The following is a 26,904-nucleotide window of genomic DNA, read 5'->3' on the forward strand; positions in this document are numbered from 1 at the left end:
CTCAGCTGGTTACTGCTGTTTCTAAAGGATTTCTCTCATGTAGTGAACAAACACTTGCAAAGGACCTTGATGTGCCATCTGACGACACTTCTTCAAATGACTTTCACAAAATTATTGTTCAGATGTAATTGTTTAAATAATATTTTTCAAAATTATTGTTTAAATACATTCCTATTATTTACACAGGAATATTCTCTGTATGGTCCTGCTAAAATGCCACCAAAGAGTCTTAGAAGCTGAGAGCAAGTGGACTTAAAAGCATTTAGTGTACTTTAAATATAATTTGGAATAAAACTTCATAGTGAAAATAGTTTTTAAAAAAATAGCACCTCTTTCTTGGTGATCGGAATGGAAAGGAAATAGTTGGGTTGATAATCTTTGTGCTTTTTCTTCTTCTTCATCACTTGATCACTCTTGATTTGTTCATTTTCTTTACCTCTCTCCAAATTTATTTGAAGTACATCAGTGACTAGAGGAAAAAAGTCAAACAACAATGTCTAATACATTTAAACAAAGGTAATATAGTCAGAAAAAAGGAAGCAAGCAATATATAAGTAGTAATCATTCATAATTATCATTTTCAAATCTAAAGCAGAGATTAGCAAACACTTCTGTAAAGGAACTCATAGTAAATATTTTATATTTTGCAGATCATATGGTCTCTGTTGCAACCACTCAACTCTGCTGTAGACAAAACATAAATGAATGGGTATACCTGTGTTCTGATAAAACTTTATTTACAAAGCAAGTGGTTAGCCATATTTGGCCCACAGGCCATAGTGTGCTAATCCCTGATCTACAGCATAGCTAATAACTCTTCTCTCCTCAATGTCACAATTTTCATAACATTAGGAAAGACCATTATTCCATCTATGCTGTGTATGTGTATTTATTTTTGACTTCTAGGACATAACCAGATGCAGCACTGCCATTCAAAGTTTGGTTTGTGGCCCTTGTCACACTACAAACTATTTGTTGAAAAAATTAAGAGAATGCTTTAGAAACTTTCATAACAATTTGGCAGAATAATTTTGTCTGTTAAATTTGTATTCCTATTTTTGTTTTGTTTATTTTGTTTTCTTTGAGACAGGGTCTCACTCTGTTGCCCAGGCTGGAATGGAGTGGTGTAATCATAGCTCACTGCAGCCTCGAATTCCTGTGCTCAAGCAATCCTTCTCCCTTAGCCTCCCCGGTAGCTGGGACTACCAATTTCTTTTTTAGAGATGAGGTTTCACTAGGTTGCCCAGACTTGTCTTGAACTTCTGGCCTCAAGCAATCCTCCTGCCTCAGCCTCCCAAATTGCTGGGATTACAGGCATGAGCCGCAGTGCCTGGTTTATGCAAGTTTTTTAATATGGAAAAATCAAATCAATGTTATAGGGCTGCCTGCAATTTTAGGTACCTAAGAAAAAGTCCTAGGATTGACTGTAGTAACATGAACTAAATGTACTAATTTTATACAGAAGCCACAAAATGAAGAACAAATATATTTTAATCTACTTCTATTAATAAATACATTTCTAGCCCACCTCCACCTGTTAGTACTCTGGAAACAGAAACCAATATTAATATAGTCTGGAACCAGAGTGCCTGGCTTACAATCCTGGCTCTCTCACTTACTACTTGTATGATCTTAGACAAGTCCTATAAACTCTCCTTACTTCAGTTTCCCCACTGTAATTGTAGAATAATAATAGCTACCTCATAGGGTCTTTTTGAGGATTCAGCAAGTTAATACATGAAAGCATTTAAACCACTTCCTGGTGCAAAGCAAGCATGGTTATTATCTATTATGAGATATTAGCCTAAACTAAACACAATTAAGGAGATAAATCTACATCTGCTAAAGGTCATTTAAGCAACTCCAAAGAGAAACAGATGATTTACAAACTATCCATTGGTTTTTATCATCCAGACCACTTGTACCTTCTGTGGGTATGGAACATGAAGAACTGTTTTGAATAGTTTTTTAAAAAATTAAGTATTGAAAAATAAATTTCAAAAGCAAGACACCCATTTTTTAAGGTAACATTGCAAATCAATTCTAATGTTGCCAGCATCTGCCCCCTTACATCTCAATGTACGAATCAGGACACAGGGCTAACCTCAAGCAACAGGAAGCTGGGATAGTGAGAAATCTAGCAGTTATCAACCTATGCTGTGGAAAAAATACAAAAAGAAGAAGGGAGGGGCTACAGCTATGGGGAAGGAACTCGCACTGTGTGTTTCAATCCGTAGAGGCAACAGATGGTGAAAAGGGCACTAGCCTAAAGACTGGTTTTCCAACAAGCATCTTTTAATCAAGTTATTTAACTTGTTTATCTGAGAACTTGAAAGTCTGACCAATGCTTGGAGAAAGAGCTGACTCTAGGTCTGGAAATACAATGTACTCTTGTAGGCCTGGAAATTCAGTGACTCCTGGGATCATGCCGGAAGGTCTCTGGAGTCTATTTGAAAGTCCTCCCACTGGCCAAAGATGGGAAAATTTGAGCAACAAATAGAATAATAACTTCAGTGGTATGAAGAAAATCACATGTTTAAATCCATTGGTTCATAATGATACCAAAAAGAAAAATTAAAAGTAAAAACTGACAGGTCCCCTTTGGACAAGTCTAGAGAAACATCCTAAAAACCTGATGATAAAGGGGAAAAAAAATCAACCATATTCCACCTTTCCTTACAACTAAACAGTCATATAGGAAATCAAACAGTTACTTAAGGTTAAATTCTTTATAGAAATTTCCAGCTAATAAATGCAAAATGATAGAGTTAAGATATCACTATTTTGAAATGCTTAACAAAGGGATCAACTCAAAGATCATCAATAGATGATCCATTAGGTGGTGGCTGATGGTGAATTTTAATAATGGATACATTTAGGGTCATAAGACCTACAGCTACTGATAATCTTAACATCACAAAAAGGCAAGACAAGCAAACATGATATGCCTACTGCTGCCACGCAACAGGAAATTCAAAATACTATCTTTGGAGCATGCTTGCCAACACTGAGAAACTTAAGCCTCCTGACCTAACTACCAGTTTACTGAGAATATAAGAGACAGAGAAATATGTTAAATGACCAGATTATCAAAATATCTGATTTCTGCAACAATAATAAACACACACCTGCAGACACACAAGAACAAAAGGAGTATATCCATAGATGAAAAGAGACTGAAGAGATGTATCTATGAAATATAGTGTACAAACTTTGGTTTCTTATTCAAATAATCTAGAATTTTTAAAACTAGACACAATCAGAGATTGACTAGATATTTGATGACATCAGGGATTACCAACATTTTTTTGGTATGGTAAGGATATTTTGAATATACTTTTTTAAAAAGATCCCTTATCTTTTAAAGATACATACTATTTACAGATACAGTGATATGTCTGGGATTTACTTCAAAATAACCCACTGAGGAAGAATTAATTAATACATGATGGTCATTGTCTTATTCTCTCTACTATACATATACCAGAAAGCTTCTATAATACACCATTAAAAAAAAAAAGAAAGAAAAGAAAAACAGAGACAGGGAAGAACAGCTAGATAGTCTCTCTCTGGAGTCTCTTCCAGTTCTAGTTTTCTAGTAATCTGTGGTAAAGATACTGTTAACATCAGTACCAATTAGGACATTTCATGGTGAAGTTAAATAAGGAATGGTTTCAAGAGAATCCTGAACCTAGAATCTGGTTGTTTTTTTTTTTTCTCAAACTGCAAGCATCAACCCACTAGTGGGTTATGAAATCGGCTTAGAAGATAATAAAGAGTACTTTTCAAAACCTGGAATGGAATAAAATAGAATGGAATGGAATGGCAGTCATGTAGACAGTAAGTTATTACTTTGCAAAACATTTACTTCAGTTTTTTGCATACATGTATGTATTGAGTGACAATGTAAAATATATTCCTTGCTGTGAACATAAGACATATAATCATTTTTGTTGTATTTTACTCACGCTCCAATACTAAAGACAGGAACCGAATTAACATGGTGTTTAAAAGACCATTGACACTTTCAGCATTTTAAGTGTTTTATACATTATCCATTTAACACTAAATTGTCTTCCTATCTGGAGCAACTTATTTTTTTGCCATTTCAAACATCCCATAAATCTATTTTGCTAACATCCAGAAAAAGAAAATCATAGTCTCTCAAGGTGGTAGTCGTCGTAACACAAAACGATTCTAACAATTCTGGTATCATGAGAATGACATAGCATAAAACCCAACTCAGAATATATTTAGGTAAAAATAATATAGTACAGGATTTATTTAGCTTTCTATAATCTTATCAATAACTATCTAACTTTCTTTTGAATCGGACAATCTCAAATTTTCTTTTGTTAGGTATCACAGACAGTGCAAAATTTAAAATTATCTGGTAAGAGCTGGGTAAAAAAGGAAAAGTTTCTGGAAGTATTTATTGCTATAGTACAGTTTTACTAACCTTTATTATGTGCGTTTTTTTATCTTTTTAATTCAGTGAGTCCTGATTTTCTGTTAATTTGTTACATATCAAGCCCAGTATCTCTTCTCCCGCTTGCATATCATCTATTTTATTTGTAAAATTTATTAGTATGGCCACAGTATAAAATCCTTCTGCTTTTCCTTACTAAACTCCATTTTATTTCCAACACTGAAATCATAATGTAGGTTCTAAAATACAATTTGCTGTTATTCTTTTTATTTAGCTTCATCTAAAAACATAAGGAGCAAAATATTCAGGTAATCATCTAGTTTACTAAAAAAAATTCTAAAGATCAGTGACTAACAGAAACAAAATGTGGGAAATTCTGGCTATGTGTCCTGGATCTTTCATTGGATTATTTAGAATAACTTGACTGGTTAACCAAAAAGTCATAAGTAGGAGTACAGCTTGTAAACCCATCTTAAAAATTCAATTTATTCTACTTGTTAATTTTCATAATGATTTCAGTAGCCATTTTAATGTGCTCTAATGAATCTGGTCTTGTTGACAAAGGCTGTAACTCTCTGATCCATGCTTTTTTTTTCTTTTCAAGTAAAGCACCACATGTCATTTAATGTAAATTATCTAATTTTTCCTCAAATTCTATTTATTTCCTCAAAAACTACAAAGGAATGAATTATGGGAGAAATTAATTTAATTAAGTAGTCCATTTGTTGTCATAGGTTGATTGTTTTCACACTTGCTATTAGCTAAAATGCTAAGAATGAATTAGATTTTGATATTTTTTTCTTTTTATTTAAGCAGTTAAAATAAACTTTGAAGTAAACATTCCTAGAACTCCTCAGTTATATGAAGTAGAATATATATTACCTTCTGCATTCCATGGGATCATTCTCTTTTGCTATCTCAATAATCTTTGGCAAATTACTAAAACTTTCTGAAAATATAATTTTATTTCCCTCTTTAAGTTTCTATGAGGATTAAGAAAATATAAAGCATTTAACAATGTGCTGGAAGGACTCAACCTTATAATTATGAAATATTGCTCTTAAAGGGAAAGTGTCTATAAATATTTAACTTAGAAAATATATTTAACAAAAATGTTGGTGAAATTAAATTAGTGAAAATGTACAAGTTTTTTAACTACACTTAAAATTTTTAGGGTGAGGTGCAGTGGTTCAGGCCTATAATCCCAGTGCTTTGGGAGGTCAGGTCGGGAAGATCGCTTGAGGTCAGGAGTTAGCGGTTATAGGGAGCTATGACTATACCACTGCACTCCAGCTCAGGCAACAGAGCAAGAACCCATCTCTAAAAAAATAATTAAATAAAATGAAATTTTAATTGTATTCTTATGTAGAAGAATAAAGAATATCCATCAAATTTGAGGATTAAAGAACAAAATAAACCGACTCCCTTAACACAGTCAATATGAATTTTGATGATAGATCACATATTTATACAATTATAAACAGCACATATAATTCTTGCCCTACTTTTTTCGCTTTGCATTACATATATATGTGTACACACAAACATATATATAGGAATGTACCCTACAACATCATTTTCAGAAATACTATTTGTAATACTAAATAGCTGTATAATATGTAACCTAGAGGTACTAATATAGTATATTCAACATTCCCTAATCTTGGACATCTGCATTCTTTTCCCAATATTTTTACTATTCAAAAGATACTGTGACACCCATATTTGTGAATAAAACTTTTTTCCACAAGATTATGTCCTTATATTGGAGTCTCATGAGTAGATCTATCCCATGTATGAACACGCTGGTGATCCCAACCAACTACATCCTAAAAATACTATAACAATAAACTGAATTGTCAGAAACAATGTAGATACATTAAAAGCACTGAGTATTGTCATTTTTAAAAATGTTCCAAATAAGCTAAAATCATATTTTAATTTGCATTTATTGGTACCTATGTAGTTGAATAATTTTCCATATATTTGTTTACTAGTTGAATTTTATTTTCTACATCCTTGTTTCAGCACAAATAATAGTACCCGGTACAGAAAACACTCAATAAATGTATTGAATTAATGTATCTATTGAACTTGTTCTGACTTTTATTCATAGTTTTATTTTTAACAAAAAAAGAAAAAAGATACCAATTTGAAACAAATATTTGCCTTAAGCCCTTTCATAATAAAATTTGGAATATACAGTATATGCCCCGCAATTAATTATAGAGGGGACATCGAACATAATTTATCTTTTTTGATTGACTCAGGATAATCACGATATCTGGTATGGAGATTTAATCTTTATTTCATACAGCATTTTTCTATGAAAAATATTTTTTAGGTAAAATATATGAAAATTATATTTTAGGTAAAGGTAAATTTCAATTTATTTTGTAAATATTTAAGAGTCTAAGTATTTTTAAAAATATAACAATAGTATTGGTTAATAAATGCAGAACAAAGTAACTTCCCGTGGCTCTAAAATCTCCAGTAATTAACAAGATTGGAATTTGATATAAGGTGAAATAAGGATTATAATTATTTCAATGTAAGAAGAACTGAATTCCACATGTAGGAAAGACATGTAACTAAATAAAAACTCTCAAATATTTTCTTTTGAATCTTGATTTAAATATGGTTTGACAGTTAAGAATTGTGATTCTCTTAAGAGACTAGAATCAAAGCTGTCCACAAATTCACACTGTGGGAAGCACACTACTCACATTAGCAGTAGAATGACTCTACTGTAAACACCCATTCAACTTTTAGATGCAGAATATTATAATAGCAACCCCGAACATTTTCTGGATGAGTTAACTGGGTTTCTAACCAATTGACTCACAACACTTCCCTTGTAAAGCAGCAGTCCCCAACCTTTCTGGCAACAGAGACCAGTCTCATGGAAGACAATTTTTCCACGGACCTTAGCAGGGGTGGGGAGGGATGGCTAGCAATGCTACTCACCCACTGCTGTGGGTGGCCCAGTTCCTAACAGGCCACGGACCAGTACCGGTACCAGGGGTTGGGGACCACAGTTGTAAAGAGAAGAGACCCATCTACCATGTTTCCCCGAAAATAAGACAGGGTCTTATATTTATTTTTCCTCAACAAGACACCCTGCGGCTTATTTTCAGGGGATGTGTTATTTTTTTTAAGTAAGGTACAACAATCTACATTTATTCAAATATAGTTAAATCGTTTTCTTCCGGAACACCATCATAACTCTCAAAACCCTGAATTCCATCCTAAATTTCTTGCGACTCTATTTCCTTTAGAACCATTGGCCCCAGTCTCTCATGTCAAGCAATAGAGTTCTCATGGGCCAGATAAGAAGGGCTGCTCATCTTCTTTACCACTCCACAACAAAATGCATGGTTGTGCAGATGTGCTGCGTAGCCACACCCATCACTAGGTCTTATTTTCAGGGTAGGGCTTATAGTGCACAAATGCTTAGAAATCCTGCTAGGGCTTATTTTATGGGTAGGTCTTATTTTTGAGGAAACATGGTAGGTCAAGTTCAACCACTCACTAATGCTGGATTTTTCTCCTGGAACATGTCCAACCTATCCAACCTATGGAGCCGAAGAGTGGCATAAGTTACACCGTTTCCTTACCATTTCTAAAAGATTTTCTTTTTTGTTACATACACTTGCATTTTTTCCAATATATTTTTATATTCTAATATGTTATATTCTAAGATTTAATACAATATTTTAATGCATTTAATATTCTAATATATAATTCTAGTAAAAAGCCTCCTTAAAAAGAAAACTAGCCAAAAAATGCAAAGACCCATTTCACCCAACCACACCACATGCTGCCTAATCATGATACTGCACCCACACTTAAGGTCAAACAGTTGACAACTGAGAGACACTAAACTAACCAATTTAGGAGTTTTCTTACTGGAAAGGACTCCCCTTCCCATGATGTTCTTCTCAGCACTACTTTCCTCATTGTCCTGCCAGGGTTTCCATCAGCAAGAATTTCTTGAGAGTTAACTCACAATTTCCACATGCAAAAGAAAACTGAAGGAACCACAGGCAACGACCAGCAACCTGAGAATTTTAAGGTCGCTATCTAGTACGAAAAAAGTGAAGTAGACGGATTAAATTTCCACGCAACTAAAAAATAAGAGAAAACCAAATTAAGTCCATTCAAGCCACAAACTATCCTTTGGGGCACAAACACTATTATTATACCTATCTTAGAGTTTAAGGGTTGGTAAACAAAATTCCCAGTTTTTGTACATTTCTATAAAAATGTCACTCCACAAAAACTATTTAGTAGTTTCTAGTTTGCAAAAAATTTTATTGTTTGTGCCTTAGTGATTTAGTAAATGCTATTATAAACACTGAGAGGATTAAGTTGTCCCCAAATAACTAAGGGGTAAGTTTCAAAGGTTTTAAAAACAACATTTTTACATAAGGTTTTAACTGCTTTCTCACATATATTATCTCTTATCTGTGTAGCAACACTATGAAGGAAGCAGGAAAGAATTACTATCCACATTTTAAGTGCCCAAGGTCACGCAAGTAGAAAACGAAATAACCAAAACTTAAAATACAAGTTTTCTGTTTCTCCCATTATATTACACAGCCATGTATAAGCTGGAGCTTGGAATTTGAAATCCATCTTCCCACAAAAGTAATATTGTACATGGTGGGTGGTTTGGAGTCTAGACTCACCCACAAAAAATTTTAACTCATAAAGCCTCAACTATCAAAAATTGGTATAACACTATATATTAATAGTTAAAAATAAACTTTTGTGGACTGGCCTGAGCCCCTAATATACATGGATAACATGATTTCTTTGATAAAAATTATACCACATCTTGCAGAGAAAAGATATTCATGTGAAGGACTGGCTACTGTTCCCAGTGCCTGTCCTCTGAGGAATTAGCTGTACCTTTCAGAGCAGGAAGGGAATGCAGGCCACAAACACAGCCATCCCCTTCCCTATTCTGGCCCCAGTGGCCACTGGTCTCCTCACCAGTAGAGATACAAGAATACAGTGGCTGTAGAAATACTATTTGTTCTCTGGGATTCTGGATGTATCCTGCTGTCCATCTCTAGTAGAAGCTGTTTGTTCATATATATTAGATATGTGTAAGCTACATATGAGTCAGAAGTACCTGTAGGCAGAACAGTGAGCACTGTTATTTCTTGTTCTAGTCTAACTTACAAGTGCAACAACAGGAATGATTCAGAGACTGGAAAAGGGCTCAGAGGGAAGAAGTGGGGGAGGGGAGGCACCTACCATGGGCACACGGGGCACAATTATTCATGAGAATTCTTTATTTTCTATCCAAATTGGAGAGAGTGATAAAATCAGAAGGAAGTGATAGGCCAGGCGCGGTACCTCACGCCTGTAATCCTAGCACTCTGGGAGGCCCAGGTGGGTGGATTGTTTGAGCTCAGGAGTTTGAGACTAGCCTGAGTAAGAGCAAGACCCCGTCTCTACTAAAAATAGAAACAAATTAGCTGGACAACTAAAAATATATAGAAAAATTAGCTGGGCATGATGACGTATGCCTGTAGTCCCAGCTACTCGGGAGGCTGAGGCAGGAGGATCGCTTAAGCCCAGGAGTTTGAGGTTGCTGTGAGCTAGGCTGACACCAGGGTACTCTAGCCTAGGCAACAGAGCAAGACTCTGTCTCAAAAAAAAAAAAGAAAGAAGTGATACAATTTTTCAGATATACTGATTTTATCTGTTCAACAAGTAGGGAATTAATACATTGCCACACTAGGAAAAAAAAGTATTTTCCTTGGGGCCACAGTGTTTTATTAGGAAAATAGAATAAAAACTTCAAAAACAAAACAATCCTTTCTAATTTAATGGAAAAACTGTCATTTTTCATTTTCTATGTGTGAGTTATATACAATTTGAAATACATATTTAATTAAAAGTTTAACTGGCCCACCCTGGTGGCTCATACCTGTAAGTTCAGGATTTTGGGAGGTCCAGGTGGGAGGATCACTTGAGGCAGGAGTTTGAGACCAGCCTGGGTAACATATCAAGACCCCCCCATTTCTACAAAAAAAACCCGTTTCAATTAGCTGGGCATGGTGGCACATGCCTGCAGTCCTATCTACTCAGAAGGCTGAGATGGGAGGATCATTTGAGGCCAGAAGTTCAAGACTGCAGTGAGCTATGATGATGAGACTGTACTACAGCCTGGGCAACAGAGTAGGACCCTGTCTTTAAAAAAATTAAAAATTAAAAAATTAAAGAAATTAAAAATTTAACCATTTTCAACACTACCTGCTGAGCTCCATGACAGCAGTGATAACGCCTATCTCATGCACTGAAGGACCTTCCCAATGCCTAGCCAAGTGCCTGGTGCATAGTAAACAGATAGTAAACATTTGTTAGATACATAGGCACAGACGAAATTATCAGTGGCTCCAGAATAACTTAAAGAAGTTATAAATCATAGAATGATCTGGCCCATTATTTTCAAAAGTAGCTTATACATTATAGAATCATCTGGCTCAAAATTTTGTGAGACATGTCTTAATATTATTTGTGATAGTTCTGACAACAGAAATATACAATTATTAACAATTAAAACTCAAAAACATGAGTATTTCAAGTGAAATAATTTATTAAGAAAATATATATATAACTAAATTTACTATCCATTGCTTCTAAATACATCTTTACTTAATAAAATACTTACTTCCACAATCATCTTTAATATCTATAGTAGCCAATGGCACGTCTACCAGAGGATCCATGGTAACGGCTTCAAATTCCTCTGACATTTTCTCTTTCTTTGACACATTTCCACACCCATTGGAATGAATTTCTCCTTTAATATATCACAAAAAGAAAAAAAGGACTATTTATTTTTTTAAATGCATATCTTAAATGAAAACAACTCAGCTGATTCAATATAAATTAATCTCTCAAGAGATGTACTACCTGAACAAACCAACAAGGTTGTCTTTTATCATGTTTATTTTTAACAATATCACTTATTATGTTTTTCTTCCATAAAGACTTTTAAATAGTTTCTCTCCAACATTACATTTAACATTGGAAATGCAATTTAAAATACATGGCTGCAAATATGCTTTTCTGGAAATTCAATTAAGAAGCAAATGTCTACTAAGTGAAGTATCCCAAGAATGGAAAAATAAGCACCACATGTGCTCACCATCAAATTGGTTTTAACTGATCAACACTTAGGTGCACATATAGAAATAACATTCATCAGGCATTGGGCAGATGGGAGGAGGGGATGAGTATATACATACATAATGAGTGCAATAGGAACCCTCTGGGGGATAGACATGCTTGAAGCTCTGACTGGGGGCGTGGGGGACAAGGGCAATATACGTAACCTTAACATTTGTACCCCCATAATATGCTGAAATAAAAAAAAAAAAAGCAGCAAATGGGTCAGGTAAAGTGGCTCATGCTTGTAATCCCAGTACTTTGAGATGCTGAGGAGGGAAGATAGAGTTTGAGCTCAAGAGTCCAAGACCAGTCTGAGCAATGCAGCAATCTCCGGCCTCTACAAAATATAGAAAAATTAGCTTGGTGTGGTGACGCACACCTCTACCACTTCCAGCTACTCAAGGGGCTGAGGCAGGAGGATCGCTTGAACCCAGGAGTTGAAGGTTACAGTGAGCTGTGATCATGCCACTGCACTCCAGCCTGGGCAACAAAGCAAGACCCTGTCTCAATCAATCAATCAATCAATCAATCAGGTTACACTACATAAAACTGAGTGCCCATGAAAAATAATTCTCTATATTTAATGGCAATCTCAGCACATCATAGATTCTCTCATTTTCACAGGATGAAGGAAAGCTAAGGTATTTTGATTTGATGTAAAAATAAAAACTGAGGCATAATATCACTTGCTCAACATCCTTTTCATCTTCTTAAATAAAGCATATTAACCTTGACTGCAATATTATGTCAAAATCAACAGGAGTCTAGAACTTGAAATACAAACTATCTTCTATTAAGTTATAGAATAATTGAAAAAAAAACAACTATGTTGATAGGAATTATTAACGCAGCAAAAAAAACCAAGACTCTCCTCTAATCTCTTGACTAGGTAAATAGTAAGTTTGTTCTCCAAGAACCAACAGACAGAGCCAATGCCATCCATTCTCCTCCTGCCTTTGCTCCTAAAAACAGTAGCCTCTCACATCTGGATAAATGTTGAGAGCAGGGCAATAATCAACAACTCACTTGACCTTCAAGCTTTGGTTTTCTCGTCATAAAATGGGAACAAAAGTACAATCCAAATTATTAGGGGGAGATGGGCAAACAGGTAATATCTGAAAAGTAATGAAAGGAATCTGTAACCTACACACACACCTTAAACTTTGTCAATGTAAGGAAAAGATAAAGATGTTAACAGCATCCTGAATTGCAAGGCCCCAACACTTATACAAGAAACTGGGGTGTGACTCCTCTCCTTAACAATCTTCATTCCCCGAGCATTTTATAAATGCATCTCAAAACCTCACCGCCCACAAGGTCTTGATCACCATTCGCGTAACAACTGTAAACATATCCAGACTAGTTAATGGCTATTTATATGACACATTTTAACGTTTCGTGCTTCTTAGACCTTTATATATATTTATGCTGTCAAAATCTTTCAGCAGAGCACGTCTTCAATAATTGGTTTTTAGCCCCTTTCACCGAAAGTCCGACCCATAACTCGCTCTACGCGTACAGTTCAGCACGCAGCAAATGCTGAACCACGCTGGAAGTTCATTCCGGGCGCTAGTATAGATTTGGCGCCACTTTTAAAAGCGGTCATTTCCAAACCTAGCGTAAAACCCTAACCGGGACAGCACGGTGGTTCAGGTAGTTAGTATTTGTGATATAAGATAAAACCGCTTTTGTTCTGGGCTCTGTTTACCACACCAACGCCATCAGCGGCGTGCTGGCATGAACTCTGGCTGAGGGTCACAGGATGAGAAAGGGAGAAACAAAAGTGAAACTCAGGGATGGGCTCACACCCTGGCCTTCGGTGGAGCCCACAAACGCGCACCGCGACGCTCCGCGGCCGCAGCACGGAGCACGCCGGGGCTGCCCACTGGGCTGCCGGGCGCCACACCGAGTCCTGGTGGAGGGAGAGGGAGACGCGCAGCGGGGCCGGCGCGGGGCCGAGCTCTCCCCGAGGCCCGGCCCTCCCGAGGCCGAGCGCAGAGCAGGGCCCAAGCCCCCGCGGCTCCCGTCGTCCCCCCGGCCCGCTCGGCAGCCCGCTCTCACCCGCTCCCGGGCGCTCCATGGCGGCGGCGCGAGCGGGCCGCGCGTCCGTGCGGGCGGCGGTGGCGGTGGCCACGGCCCAGCGCAGCAGCCCCGGGCTGGGGGCGAGGCCGGCGCGGGGGCGGGGCCGGGGGCGGGCCAGGCGGCGGGCGGCGGGGGCCCGGGCCGGGGCGGCCAGGCCTGCGGAGGCGCGGAGGCCTCCGAGCCGCAGCCCCCCGAGCCGCAGTGGCAGCGGCAGCCGCATGCCGCGCCGGAACGAGCCGGAAGGGGCCGACCCGGTGCGCCGGCGGTACCCGGATTCGGGCGGGCGGCGAAGGCGAGGCCGGCGAGCGCGGCGCCGAGAGCTCAGGCCCTCCTGCGGCGCTGGGCTCCATCTCCGCCAGCCCTCCCGAGCCTGGCGTCCCCCCCACGACCTTTGGCAGCCCTCAGTTATTTCCTGTGGCGCGGCTTTTCCCGTCCCACGCTTTGAGGGGCGAGGTTGGGACTGGGCTGAAAGCATTCCCTGGCCCGGTGTCTCCTGAGAACCCATGTGTTTAGTTTTGCAAAGAGCTTTGAAAACTCAGGACTCTGATTGCAAAATACTTGTGAAGAGGGAGATGTACAACAACTAGACCTTCCACATCTGTATCATGAAATATTTTATTTACCTTGCTTTTTAAAAATGCAAATTGTGGCAAAGTCTCGAATTTTTAACCATGATTTTTTGTCTAGACATTAAATGGAAACCAGCTACTGGTGTTTGCAGAATAAGGTAATGATGTGAGTATATAAGGAGAAAAAGCAATAGTAAATTTGGTTTAAAAAAATGTAATGGCTTTAAAAAAAAAACTTTTCACCTTGGAACAGAATGCTACTGGGATTTGTTTGCCTGTTTTTTGTTTTCAGTTCAGAAATACCGGAGGAGGACAAAAAAATTAGGCGCATACATAAAATAGTCCAGTCCCTTTTGCAAATAACACTTCACTTACCTTGACTGCCTCTTAGAATGGAGGGGAAAGAGAAGGTCCCTGCACAACCACAATAAAGTTGGCATAAAGACCATACGCTAGAAGTCATCAAGCTAGTTACTCTGATTTTAAAATAATTCTAACAAGTTGAGTATCTAGTTTCCATGCCCACAGCATTTATGGGCTTGTGGAGAGGTACAGTCAGGTACCCTAATATTCAATGCCTGAGCTCTATGCTGAGGTTGTGCGGGTAGGACAGGTCTTTTTCTTAAGGAGCTGATCATCTAATAGCAGAGAAAGAAACAAGTAACTGCAATAAGTAATAAAATAACAGCTGCAAAAAGTTGAGGACTAAACTCTGATCTTTTTCTTTTCTCCAAATTCCTTTCTATGGTGGCTTGGTGAGTCACACCTACAAATGATAAAATCTCACTGAACAGGTTTTCTTAACCCTATATAACTTCCCAAGCTGATTCTAGTATAGCATCACATGAAAGATAGAAGACGCTTATCTTTACTGAAGCATTTCTTTCAGCTGATTCCTAATCTTTTAGACAAAGCCTTACTCTTTCAGCCAATTGTCAACTAAGGGATCCCTAAACCCACCTGTAATTTGTAAACTCCCACTTTGAAATGTCCTGCCTTTTCAGGCCAAACCAACGTATGCCTTCCATGTATTGATTTATGACTTTACCTGTAATTCCTGTCTCGCTGAAATGTATTAATATAAAACCAAACTGTAACCCAACCACAGTGAGGTCACTTGCTCAAGGCTTCTTAGATGTGGCTCCATGGTCCTCAAATTTGGTTAATAAACCTTTTTAAATTATTTTACAGAGTTTGGCTTCTCTTCTGTTGACAAAGTAATCCATGTTAACATTGAAGAAGATAAGAATATACCACCCCAAATATTAGACTTTAGCATAAGGATTACTTTTCAGTAATCTTTCTCAATTGGAGGCAATTCCAATCCTTCTGAATTGGAGGCAATTGAGAAACTGCAGACTCAGGAAAAACTCTCCACCCTTCCACTTTCTGCCTAAAAGCAGGGCATAAATTTCTCATTGTAAAGGTGACATAAATTTCCATTTTTAATGGTGTACCAGCTCTCCCATACCAGGAAAGGGAAAGGAGTCTGACCTGCATTGCATACCTTACTAAGCAACCTTTATTTACCTTTCCTTTCCTAGTAGCTTTCCCACAATTTACCCTCTACCAGAAGCCCAACCCCCTTTTCCTTTTTCTAGCCTCTTTGCACTTTATCACTTTTTGTTAAAATGGTATATAAGCCCCCAGATCTAACTTAGTTTTGGGGCATTTAACTTCTTTCTTGTAAAGCCCCTATGTGCATGTATAATAAAACTTTTCTCCTATTAACCTGTCTTTTGTTAGTTTAATCCACATGTCTCAGCTACTGAACTAACAGGTAGGGGAAAGATTTTTTTTTTCTCCTATAATATATACCTAGAGAAATATGAACCTACCTAAGCATTCCCTACCTAAGCAGAGTTATCAGCCCAAATGCCACCTATTGTCAACCACCGGTATTATGAATATAGAGTCTTACCCAATACCTCTCATGTGAAGGAACATTTGAATTGGATCCTGAAAAAGATTTTTCACAGAGCTTCTTTGAGAAATGACTGGGGCAGGGGAAGTATAAGGTGAACCTTGGATATCTTATTGTCCCATAAAGCAAAGACAAATGGGGACTATCCAAAACACAGGAACTAGCTTGAAACAGCTTTCTTTGAGCAAGTGGAAGACAGCTTGACATCAAGAAAGAATAACAACTGTAATTATTATACCACCCTGACTGCATACAATCCTTAAATCCATAATGATAATCAAAAAATGAGAAAGAAAAACTAATGGGCTACCTTTGGAAGTGACAATTACACAACTCCTAAGTATCCTTACTCTGAGAATTGGTAATTAAAGGGAAATAATTAAACATTTCTTATGCCTTTTTAGGAGAAGTGGTATTAAGAGAAAGCTGGTTTTCACAGAAGACTGTCTGATAATACATGTAAAAGACATGAAAGTATTAGAACATTACCATTTTCCCACAATACTAAAGTTATACCATCAATATATCCTAAAGCCATTACATGAAAGTCTAATGGGGAACAAGATATTTATAAGTTGCCAAAATATTGCCCCACAAAACACTTTGCTAATTGCTGAAGAGAAAACATATCTTTGCACAGTATAAATAAATCTGGTTGTCACCACCTTTAACGTGTGATTAAACTTAGCATCAATAATGGTGGAACAACCTGTACCTCTTATGAAGGCTATATAATCACCTAGGAAATGTTCTTGCCAAAAATGTTTCACCTGAAGCTGTTAAGGCTTTAAATATAATTGAGTTTTCTAGAAGTACAAAGACTACAGCAACAAATAAAATAACATGATGAGGAAAGAATCAGACAAATCCAAAATGTACAACATTTTATGAGAAAATTGGCTCTAGCTCTTCAATACATCAGGGGTTGTGGCACAGGAACAGTGGGGTAGCTTGAAATTGAAGCCTTCCAATCCAGTCATCTTGGCAGTGTACATTGTCCTCTGGGGAAAAGAAGGGCTGTGTACTGTCACAGGGAGGAATGGCAGAACATAAGGAGAAGGAGGGAAGCATGGACCAGATTATCAAAGCCCTCTGGAGTCATGCTGAAGACCCTGAACATTAGCCTGAAGGCACTGGACAACCTGGTTCTTTTTTGCTTTCATAAAAAAATAAATACAAATTTATCTATTTAATTGATTTTTAATATTTATTGATTCTGTCAAGTTCTTAAAAAAATATCCCAGAGTTTTGGGGTTTTTTTAGTTTGATGATCTCTAACCTTAACTCATTCTCAGCACCATCTAGCAATAATCAAACAGAGTTTGTTCCCCAAGTCAGTAAACTGAAGTGGCCTACTGCTATCACAGGAGACCAGAGCTATGGTCCAGAACTGTCAGTGACCTCTTCTGGGGAGCAGGTCCTGACCTCACCTCCACCTGGGTTAAGGGCATCCCCTGTGGACTTTAATACACCCTGTGCCTGCCCTGACTGTCCCCTTTACCACATTTTCCTATTTCCTGCAATAGACTTTATGCCACTTGAAGGCAGAGACTGTGTTTTAAAGTCTTTGTAGTCCCAAGTGCATAGAGGTTGCTCAATGAATAGTTGTTCAGTGAATACACAAAACTTTTATAAGCATTAGATCTGTCTATTAAATACTCAGATTTGGCCGGGCGCGGTGGCTCACGCCTGTAATCCTAGCACTATGGGAGGCCGAGGCGGGTGGATTGCTCAAGGTCAGGAGTTCAAAACCAGCCTGAGCAAGAGTGAGACCCTGTCTCTACTATAAATAGAAAGAAATTAATTGGCCAACTAATATATATAGAAAAAATTAGCCAGGCATGGTGGTGCATGCTTGTAGTCCCAGCTACTCGGGAGGATGAGGCAGGAGGATGCTTGAGCCCAGGAGTTTGAGGTTGCTGTGAGCTAGGCTGACGCCATGGCACTCACTCTAGCCTGGGCAACAAAGTGAGATTCTGTCTCCAAAAAAAAAAAAATACTCAGATTTGTCAAAAAAGAAAGCAACACACCCAAATAATTTTTTTTAAAAAAGAAACAATATCATAGGTAATCTTAATGTTGTAAAGCTTTGTAGAATAACAGCCTGTTGTTGCATGGCAAGAGTGACACCATCTTGAAGCAAAGCTGCCATGATGACGATGTTTGACCTGCATACCAAGGTGTTCTGCAGCAAGGTCTTTAACCAATGCCTATAGCATAGATAACCTTTCATAAAGATCTTATCTAACCTCTCCAGTGGTCATGAGTTTTGTCAAGGTAAGTCTGAGACATGACTAGCTGCACACGTCTTTACTCTAGAGTAAAGCTTGCTACATAAAGGATACTTTTCTGGAGAGTAGGCACAGGATCCACTCAGGGATCTACTTGTCTGAAACATTGCTTCTGTTCATATAAGTCTCTATTAAATATTTCTAAGAAGCTGGGGTGTGGTGGCTCATGCCTGTAATCCTAGCACTCTGGGAGGCTGAGGCAGGAGGATTACTTGAGGTCAGGAGTTGGAAACCAGCCTGAGCAAGAGCGAGAGCCTGTCTGTACTAAAAATAAAAAAAAAATTAGCCAAGCATGGTGGCAAGTGCCTGTAGTTCCAGCCACTCGGGAGGCTGAGGCAGGAGGATTGCTTGAGCCCAAGAGTTTAAGGTTGCTGTGAGCTAGGCTGATGCCATGGCACTCCACCCCTGGCAACAGAGTGAGACTCTGTCTCAAAAAAAAAAAAAAAAAATCTGAGAATCTGGATATTTCAGCCTCTTTCTTTGGCCTTTAGGAGTAGGTTTGTATATACTTGCTCACCCTCCAATATTCTCCAGCCTGAGGCTACAAATTAGCTAACATTAATGTCTTCATCATAATAGCTACCAACTCATACCAGGACACCAGTCCTTTGTGAAATCTCTCCAAAATACCTCTAGATTTCCAAACAGTGTCTGGCATCACCAGTGAATTATTCCAAGCTACCACCCATTCTCAGCTCTTGCCTTACTGAGCACCACTGGTGCTGTCTTCATTCCAGAAAGTCCTCTGCTCTCACCACAGATCAGCAGCTATTAATAGTTCACCTGGCCCCAGTGCATTATCTCTGTACTCACAGGGACAGTCTCTTGCAAATGAGAACAACTCCTCCATATACATTTCACTCTGCTAGGTCTAGGGCTAGGTGGGAGGGATCACAGAAGACTATTTGGACCTCTGAGAATTCTAGAATTCACTGAGATAGCAAGTTCCTTTACACACAGAGCCCTTTTTCTCCCTAGAGAAAAATGTACACTGCCAAGATAACCGGATGGGAAGGGTTCAGGTTCAAGCAAGCTACTGTACCATTCCTATACCATGATCTGTCTTTGACCTTCAAAGCCTAATTTATTTCCTTAAAGTAAGTTCCTAGAAGGAGGCTTGATAGGTAAAAGATCATGAATTATTGTAAGTTTTTCGAAACATATTGCCAAATTATCCACCCAAAATTTCATGCAACATTACATGCTTATAAGCAGTTTCTGAAAGTTTATGAAATTCTACCATTTACTCTAATTTTTCATTTATAAGGAGTAAATGGTTATGATTTTAAATATTTTTGATAATGAATCTGAATGTTATTTCATATATTTAATATATATGCATGTATATATACATGCACTTGCATGTCTCTATAAAGAGCTTTTGCTTTTTTTCTATTACTTCATAAAATCTACTTATTAATTATTTAAAATACTTTGTCAGCACTCTGGGAGGCCAAGGCGGGCAGATTACTCGAGGTCAGGAGTTTAAAACCAGCCTGAGCGAGACCCCATCTCTACTAAAAATAGAAAGAAATTAATTGACCAACTAAAAATATATATACAAAAAATTAGCCGGGCATGGTGGCATGTGCCTGTCATCCCAGCTACTCGGGAGGCTGAGGCAGTAGGATCAATTGAGCCCAGGAGATGGAGGTTGCTGTGAGCTAGGCTAATGCCACGGAACTCACTCAAGCCTGGGCAACAAAGTGAGACTCTATCTCAAAAAATAAAATAAAATACTTTGTCATATGTACTGAACATTTTCCCTAACTTGTTACTTGTATTTTAATTTGTGTATAATAGTTTTTAGCAGGCAATTTGTATGTAGTCTTATGTATTAATTTTCCTTTGTGGTTTTATTTCTTTGTCTAATGATTTCAAGTGTTTTCACTTCACAAGATTGTCTACAGAGACTTCTACTTTTTTCATTTAATATTTAATTCTTTAATGAATCTGGAACTTATTCGATTAAGTCATATGAGATAGAGATTTTATTTTCCTCCAAAGGAACCAAGTGTCCAAGTGCCATCATGACATACAATCTACAGTCAAAAACTTTAAGGTCTGTTCCCCACACAAACATACCTGCCCTGTCACTTTTTCTCAGGTCATACTTTTTTTTTTTTTTTTTTTGAGACAGAGTCTCACTTGTTGCCCAGGCTAGAGTGGGTGCCATGGCGTCAGCCTAGTTCACAGCAACCTCAAACTCCTGGGCTCAAGCAATCCTTCTGCCTCAGCCTCCCGAGTAGCTGGGACTACAGGCATGCACCACCATGCCCGGCTAATTTTTTTCTATATATATTAGTTGGCCAATTAATTTCTTTCTATTTATAGTAGAGACGAGGTCTCGCTCTTGCTCAGGCTGGTTTTGAACTCCTGACCTTGAGCAATCCGCCCGTCTCGGCCTCCCAGAGAGCTAGGATTACAGGCGTGAGCCACCGCGCCCGGCCTCAGGTCATACTTTTGCTAAATTAGTTATCTCACAAACTCAACAGTGCTAATGTACTAATAAGTCCCAATGAATTATTTTGACAAAATTATGGCAGGGAAACATATACTTTATATACATATGTAGGCGGCTACTTTATTAGCCGTTAAACTGCTTTAATTTCTCTATAATGATTATCACTACCTAAAATTATACTACCATTTGACTACTCACATATTTTTTATTTTTCTTACTGGAATGTAAGCTCCATGAGAGCAGGAATTTTGTTGTCTTCACCCAGGGTCTAGCATGTAGGAAATTTCTAAATACATATTTATTAAATGAGTTATTTATTCCATGAACTTTCTTGAGATTGAAACTGATCCTAAAGAGGTGACTCTAATGGGAGCCAAGGATGGAGATTTTGGAGACTTGAAGGCCTTTTGTCTGCTATTTTGCCTGTTCCTAAGTTTAACAGTGCCTGTAGACATTTATTTCCACCCTCCTCATAAAGTTGTTACATTTGTGGATATTGATTCAACATTCACATAGCTAATTCAACTCCCAAGCATTACCCTTGAGATGCAGGAATAGTGTAATTAGTAATTATTGGTACTCTGCCTATTTCCAATAAAAAAAAAAATTAAAGACAACAAGCTTATCCAATTACAATATTGCCACATGTTATAGATAATGAGCCATAAATGTGTTGACCAAGATAAATTGTTATAAACTGTCTCAAGCTTCAAGTTTGTTCAGGAGTATAACTTATTTATTAAGGTAAATATTTTAGAACACAATGAGAATTGGAGACAGAACACCTTCACGGCAGATAGGACATTTTTCTAGAATCATGTCATGTAGGAAATTATCTTTTTTTTTTTTTGAGACAGAGTCTCACTTTGTTGCCCAGGCTAGAGTGAGTGCCATGGCGTCAGCCTAGCTCACAGCAACCTCAAACTCCTGGGCTCAAGCAATCCTACTGCCTCAGCCTCCCAAGTAGCTAGGACTACAGGCATGTGCCACCATGCCTGGCTAATTTTTTCTATATATATTAGTTGGCCAATTAATTTCTTTCTATTTATAATAGAGACAGGTCTCGCTCTTGCTCAGGCTGGTTTTGAACTCCTGACCTTGAGCAATCCGCCCGCCTGGACCTCCCAGAGTGCTAGGATTACAGGCGTGAGCCACCGCGCCCAGCCTAGAAATTATCTTGATGTCACCTGGCTTTCAAGTCTATTGCCAGAGGCCAGGCTCAGTGGCTCACGCTTGTAATCCTAGCACTCTGGGAGGCCGGGGCAGGAGGATCACTCAAGGTCAGGAGTTCAAAACCAGCCTGAGCAAGAGTGAGACCCCGTCTCTACTATAAATAGAAAGAAATTAATTGGCCAACTAAAAATATATAGAAAAAATTAGCTGGGCATGGTGGTGCATGCCTGTAAAAAAAAAAAAAATAGAAAAAAAAACAAACTAAAAAAAAAAGTCCACTGCCAGACAAGCTATCACAGAGGTCATGGAACAAAAAGACTCCCACAGCAAATTAAGTTACTTACATCACATAGTTTACTAAATCAATTTAGAAAACATAGTGAGGGCCAGGCACTATGTCTCTTGCCTGTAGTCCCAGCACTTTTGGAGGCCAAGGTGGAGAATCACTTGAGGCCAGGAGTTTGAGAACAGCCTGAGCAACACAGTCTCTACAAAAAAATAGAAAAATTAGGCAGCAGTGGTGGCATACACTTGTAGTCTCAGCTATTTGGGTGGCTGAGGCAGGAGGATTGCTTGAGCCCAGGAGTTTGAGGTTGCTGTGAGCTATGATTATGCCACTATACTCCACCCAGGACAACAGAGGTGAGACCCTGTCTCAAAACAAACAAACAAACAAACAAACAAACAAACACATAGTGAGAAGCAGAGAGAAAGAAATGGGATACATTAACATACGTAGGATTGGATGCAAGTGACGTAATTGGGCCATACTACCTGAATCCTGGGGTCTGTATTCACGCAACCTGTCTCTCTGCTGCTCCATCAGCCCTCTGTGCATAGTGTGGTTATGAGAAGCAGAACTGAGGTTTACGCAAAGGGGCCCATACATGGAAGGTTGCCTAAGCCACTTGCTCTGTTAGAAAGATGGAAGGACAAGTACACCTGGCCATAGGTGCTTTATATTATATGTAATGCCTCACAATTATTAGATATCTTTGTCCTTCCATCTCTTTTAATATGCATCTACATTTAACATGTACCTGCTTTATTTACTAAACACTTACTATTCATGACACATCTTAGTTCATTCATCTCATTTGTTTTCTTTTATAACAGATCTGAATGTTCCCAAACAGTATAACACAGGCATTTTACAAATATCTAAAATGATTCTCTGCTTAATCTGCTGCTTTTTTTTTTACCAAAACTTTATAACTCATCTCGAATTTCAACTTGGCATCAAAATCCTTCTGAAAGTTTGGCCTTAACTTTTGGTTTTTCTTTATTTCTCCTCGTAATGAATAGCTCTGATTCTTACTGTTTCTAAGGCAATAATAAAAGGAAAAGGTTGTTTACATATCTAGACTTTCACTCATATGATCTGTACATTCTCCACCCTGTTAGATACTGATTAAAACTCCTTTACTTAGAAGGTAGCTTCTTTATATATTTCCCCTTGTTTGTCTTAATCCCCTTTAAAAAAAAGAAAAAACAAGGAAAATGAAGGAAACTGCCAAAGTAGGATCCCTTTGACTACACGTTTATTTGAAGGTCTTAGCCCCAGGTCTATCATTAGGTCCAACAAGTTTTCTCATTCACCTTCCTTTTCCCTCCCTGGAGTTTTTTATGGCCAATCTTGTCACAAAAATTTCTAAATCTCCACAATAGGCATCTTCAAGAAAACACCATCTTCCTTTCCTGGCCCAAGACTCTCAACACATGTATTACAGAGAGTGACCAGCTGTCCCGGTTTGCCCAGGCCTGTTCTGTCTTAGCACTGAAAGCCCCAGGCCCTAGGAAACCCCTCAGAGAGCCAGGAAAGGATTGGAAGGGGCAGTAATATTTGAGACCAGATTTGAAAATGAATGGATTAAGAGAGCCGGAGCAGTGAGGGTAACACATTCCAGGGTTGCAGAGGCAGGACTGTGCAAATAGATGCTGAAGTAAGTGGGTCTGCCAGTGTGACTGGGTCAGGTAGCAAAGGACTGGGAGATAAGGCTGTAAAATTAGGTTGGGACCAGATTATAGAAGGTCTTAAATGCCAGGCTAAGCAATTGGGACTTTATTACATCAGAATTGGGATTTGTTAAAGAAGTCTGACCTTGGAACTGACATGGTGAAGAATGGTTCTGGGAAGACACATCTTTCAGGCCCAGGCAGGATTCATAGGAGAGAACAGAGAATCGAAGCCCCAGCTCCAGTTAGCTCACGTGATACTGTAGTACTCCAAGTGTGAGGGACAGAAACCTACACAAAGGTTTTGGTCTTGAAATAAAATAAAAGTGATAGAATTGAGACGTTGCAAGACAATAGCTGCTGAAACTCAATGATTGATAATGCAGAGAGAGAGAAAATGAGTTGGCTGGCACCAGGACATGAGAAGTGGGATGAATTGGGTATTCCCAGAGCAGCCCAGAAGGAAGAGGATGAGAAGTGGGAGAGTGGGAGAGGGGAGAGTAAGTCAGCGTGATAGCACCAACTGTGTACTGAGTAGCAAGACACCCTCCTGGATCTCTCAGGCATCTTCAGGAAAGTCACTAATTAAATTCACCTATCTTAGTTGTGAATTATTATGCAAAGCACTCTCCTCAGAGTGCTGAGGAGCAGAGAACACACAAGGACTCCTTTAGCCTGGAGGCTAAAAGCCCTGAAGAATTCACAGAAATCTTAGGGAGGGGCTGGATTGTCGTATGCTGTCAGAATTTGAGCCACTTTAGCCAGATATTGAGGGGTGAGTGAGCTGGATTCTATTTAAATGCCCAAAAGGACAAGTAAAGCTAGAGACAGTAAAAGAGAACAACTGATTGAATAATAGGGGGATTTAGAGTCAGAATGAGACAAAGAAGGAAGTCATCGATCTCACATAGTAGGGAAGCTAGTTAGGAAAGATGGATCCTGGCAAATATTTGGATGGGGTTATGGTTAAAGGAGCTACTTTCAAAAAATGTCAATTTTCTTGATGAAAATAGGTAGTCAAGTCATTTGCTAGGAGGACAGGTAGACACTGAGGGGGGGACTCTGGCAATTTGGAAGTTGTAGGTGTACAGGTGGTCACTGAAACTCTGGGTATGGATGAGGTCACCCAGGGCGAAGGCATATGGAGTTAGAAAATTAGGGGGATCCTGATGGGACACTTTCACTATCTCTAAATCTTTTTTGTGTGTGTGCACTTCATCAGCTGCCTAAATTATTTCATTCTTACTGCATTTGTTCTTTTCTGGCTAAGAATAAAAAATAATCACTGTAAGAACATTTAAATCACATCAAGAACATTGATTCTTTTTCTTTGGTTAAAATAAGAGGGATCATTTACTTATTATGAGGTATATGCTAGTTTGTATAATTACTCCAAAGATAATGATGTCTTATATTGCTGGCTTTGAGATAATCTTTATTTTTATACACTGAAGTAGTTATTCATCTTGACCACATTTTGGGCAAATGCCAGATTGGAGGATTAGGCTTAACAGCTCTAATTAGGCTTCCTGAATTTGATTAGTGCTGGGGATTAGCTTCTCATTTGTTAGTGTATCTTACAAGATTTCTTAGTGTGTTTTCCTGGCTATTTTTTGTATCATATACATTTTGTAAAACCATCATTATAATTTCCAATGGACCAATCTTCATTCATAATTTGTTACTGTTGTTATTCCCTAGTAAGATATCCTGAATATTTAAAAGGAAAGAGTTAAGAGCTATATATCACATTCCACTTTCTGGGTCATCAAGGCTCTATGTTACTATTTACTGGTTTCATTGTTCTCCTAATGTGCCAGAAAGTATTGATATAGTTCATGTTTAAACTTCTCATTGATTACCCATTTTAAATGTGAGTTACAATTATATTTTTTTCAGGGAGATATTAACATAGATTGGATGTAAATGATAATATCTGGGTTAGCAGATTTCATATTTTTCAAATTTAATCTCATTGCTTATTTGGCACAAGTATTCCTCAGTTTTTAGTTGTGCAACTGATATTTAAAACAGACATCACATAAGTATTCTTTGGCAAGACTAATCTTATTTGCATTCCAATTAGAGTATAATTGACAATTATACTATGAGGTTTTTTTGACTATTGTAAGAAGTAGAAGATATATGAAGTGGAAAAAAATAAAAAAATGTTTGAGTACCAGAGAAAAATAAATCAGAGTTGGAGGAAACTTGAGTCTATTCTTCCTTACACAGTAAAGGATTTCCTTACAGATAGTCATCTATTTGAATACATCAGCTACCTAAAAGCTCTTTGTCTAAATATTGTCTGGTTTCAATTCAAAAAATTTATTTCACTGTCTGTTGATCTAGTTATACAGTGATAGAAAGCCAGAGTAATTATAATCATCAAAACTGAAAAAATCCCTTCACCATAAAGTATTAACTACCCAAGTCCTCTGATTTCTTTCAATCCTTATCACCTTTTTAGTAACAGTACATTTTTTAGATATAATCTCTCTATATATAAACAATATACAATACTGATCATGCCACTTTATTAACATTTTTCAAATAGCTATTTCAAATAAGTGTTTTATATTTAGCATAATTTATACAATATTATAACATTTTCTTGTATTAATATGCCGTCATTTGTTTAACCAGTTCCTAAATCATCATCATTTTTGGTCATATTTGGCTTTCTAATAAATATACTTACAAATACCCTTGGATTTTTTACTTTCTTTTATATTATTTTCTTGACGCATACATCAAAAGTAAATTTATCGGCCGGGCGCGGTGGCTCACGCCTGTAATCCTAGCACTCTGGGAGGCCGAGGCGG

At 38.0% G+C, this 26,904-nt stretch overlaps 1 protein-coding gene across 3 annotated transcripts in view; it reads right to left on the reverse strand.

Moving 5' to 3' along the window:
• The window catches only part of AKAP7 (A-kinase anchoring protein 7), a 127,208-nt gene extending 113,398 nt beyond the window's left edge, over positions 1–13,810 (reverse strand). For all 3 annotated transcript variants that reach the window (XM_020287201.2, XM_020287202.2, XM_020287200.2), the window contains exons 1-3: positions 13,682–13,810; positions 11,118–11,249; positions 330–469 (exon numbers count right to left, since the gene is read on the reverse strand). In XM_020287201.2, the coding sequence (XP_020142790.1) occupies positions 330–469; positions 11,118–11,249; positions 13,682–13,700 (291 nt within the window). In that variant the 5' untranslated portion in view covers positions 13,701–13,810. The remainder of the gene's footprint in view (positions 1–329; positions 470–11,117; positions 11,250–13,681) is intronic.
• Between the last annotated feature and the right edge of the window lie 13,094 nt (positions 13,811–26,904).

Source organism: Microcebus murinus, chromosome 5 (genome assembly GCF_040939455.1).
Source record: "Microcebus murinus isolate Inina chromosome 5, M.murinus_Inina_mat1.0, whole genome shotgun sequence".
NCBI lineage: Eukaryota > Metazoa > Chordata > Mammalia > Primates > Cheirogaleidae > Microcebus > Microcebus murinus.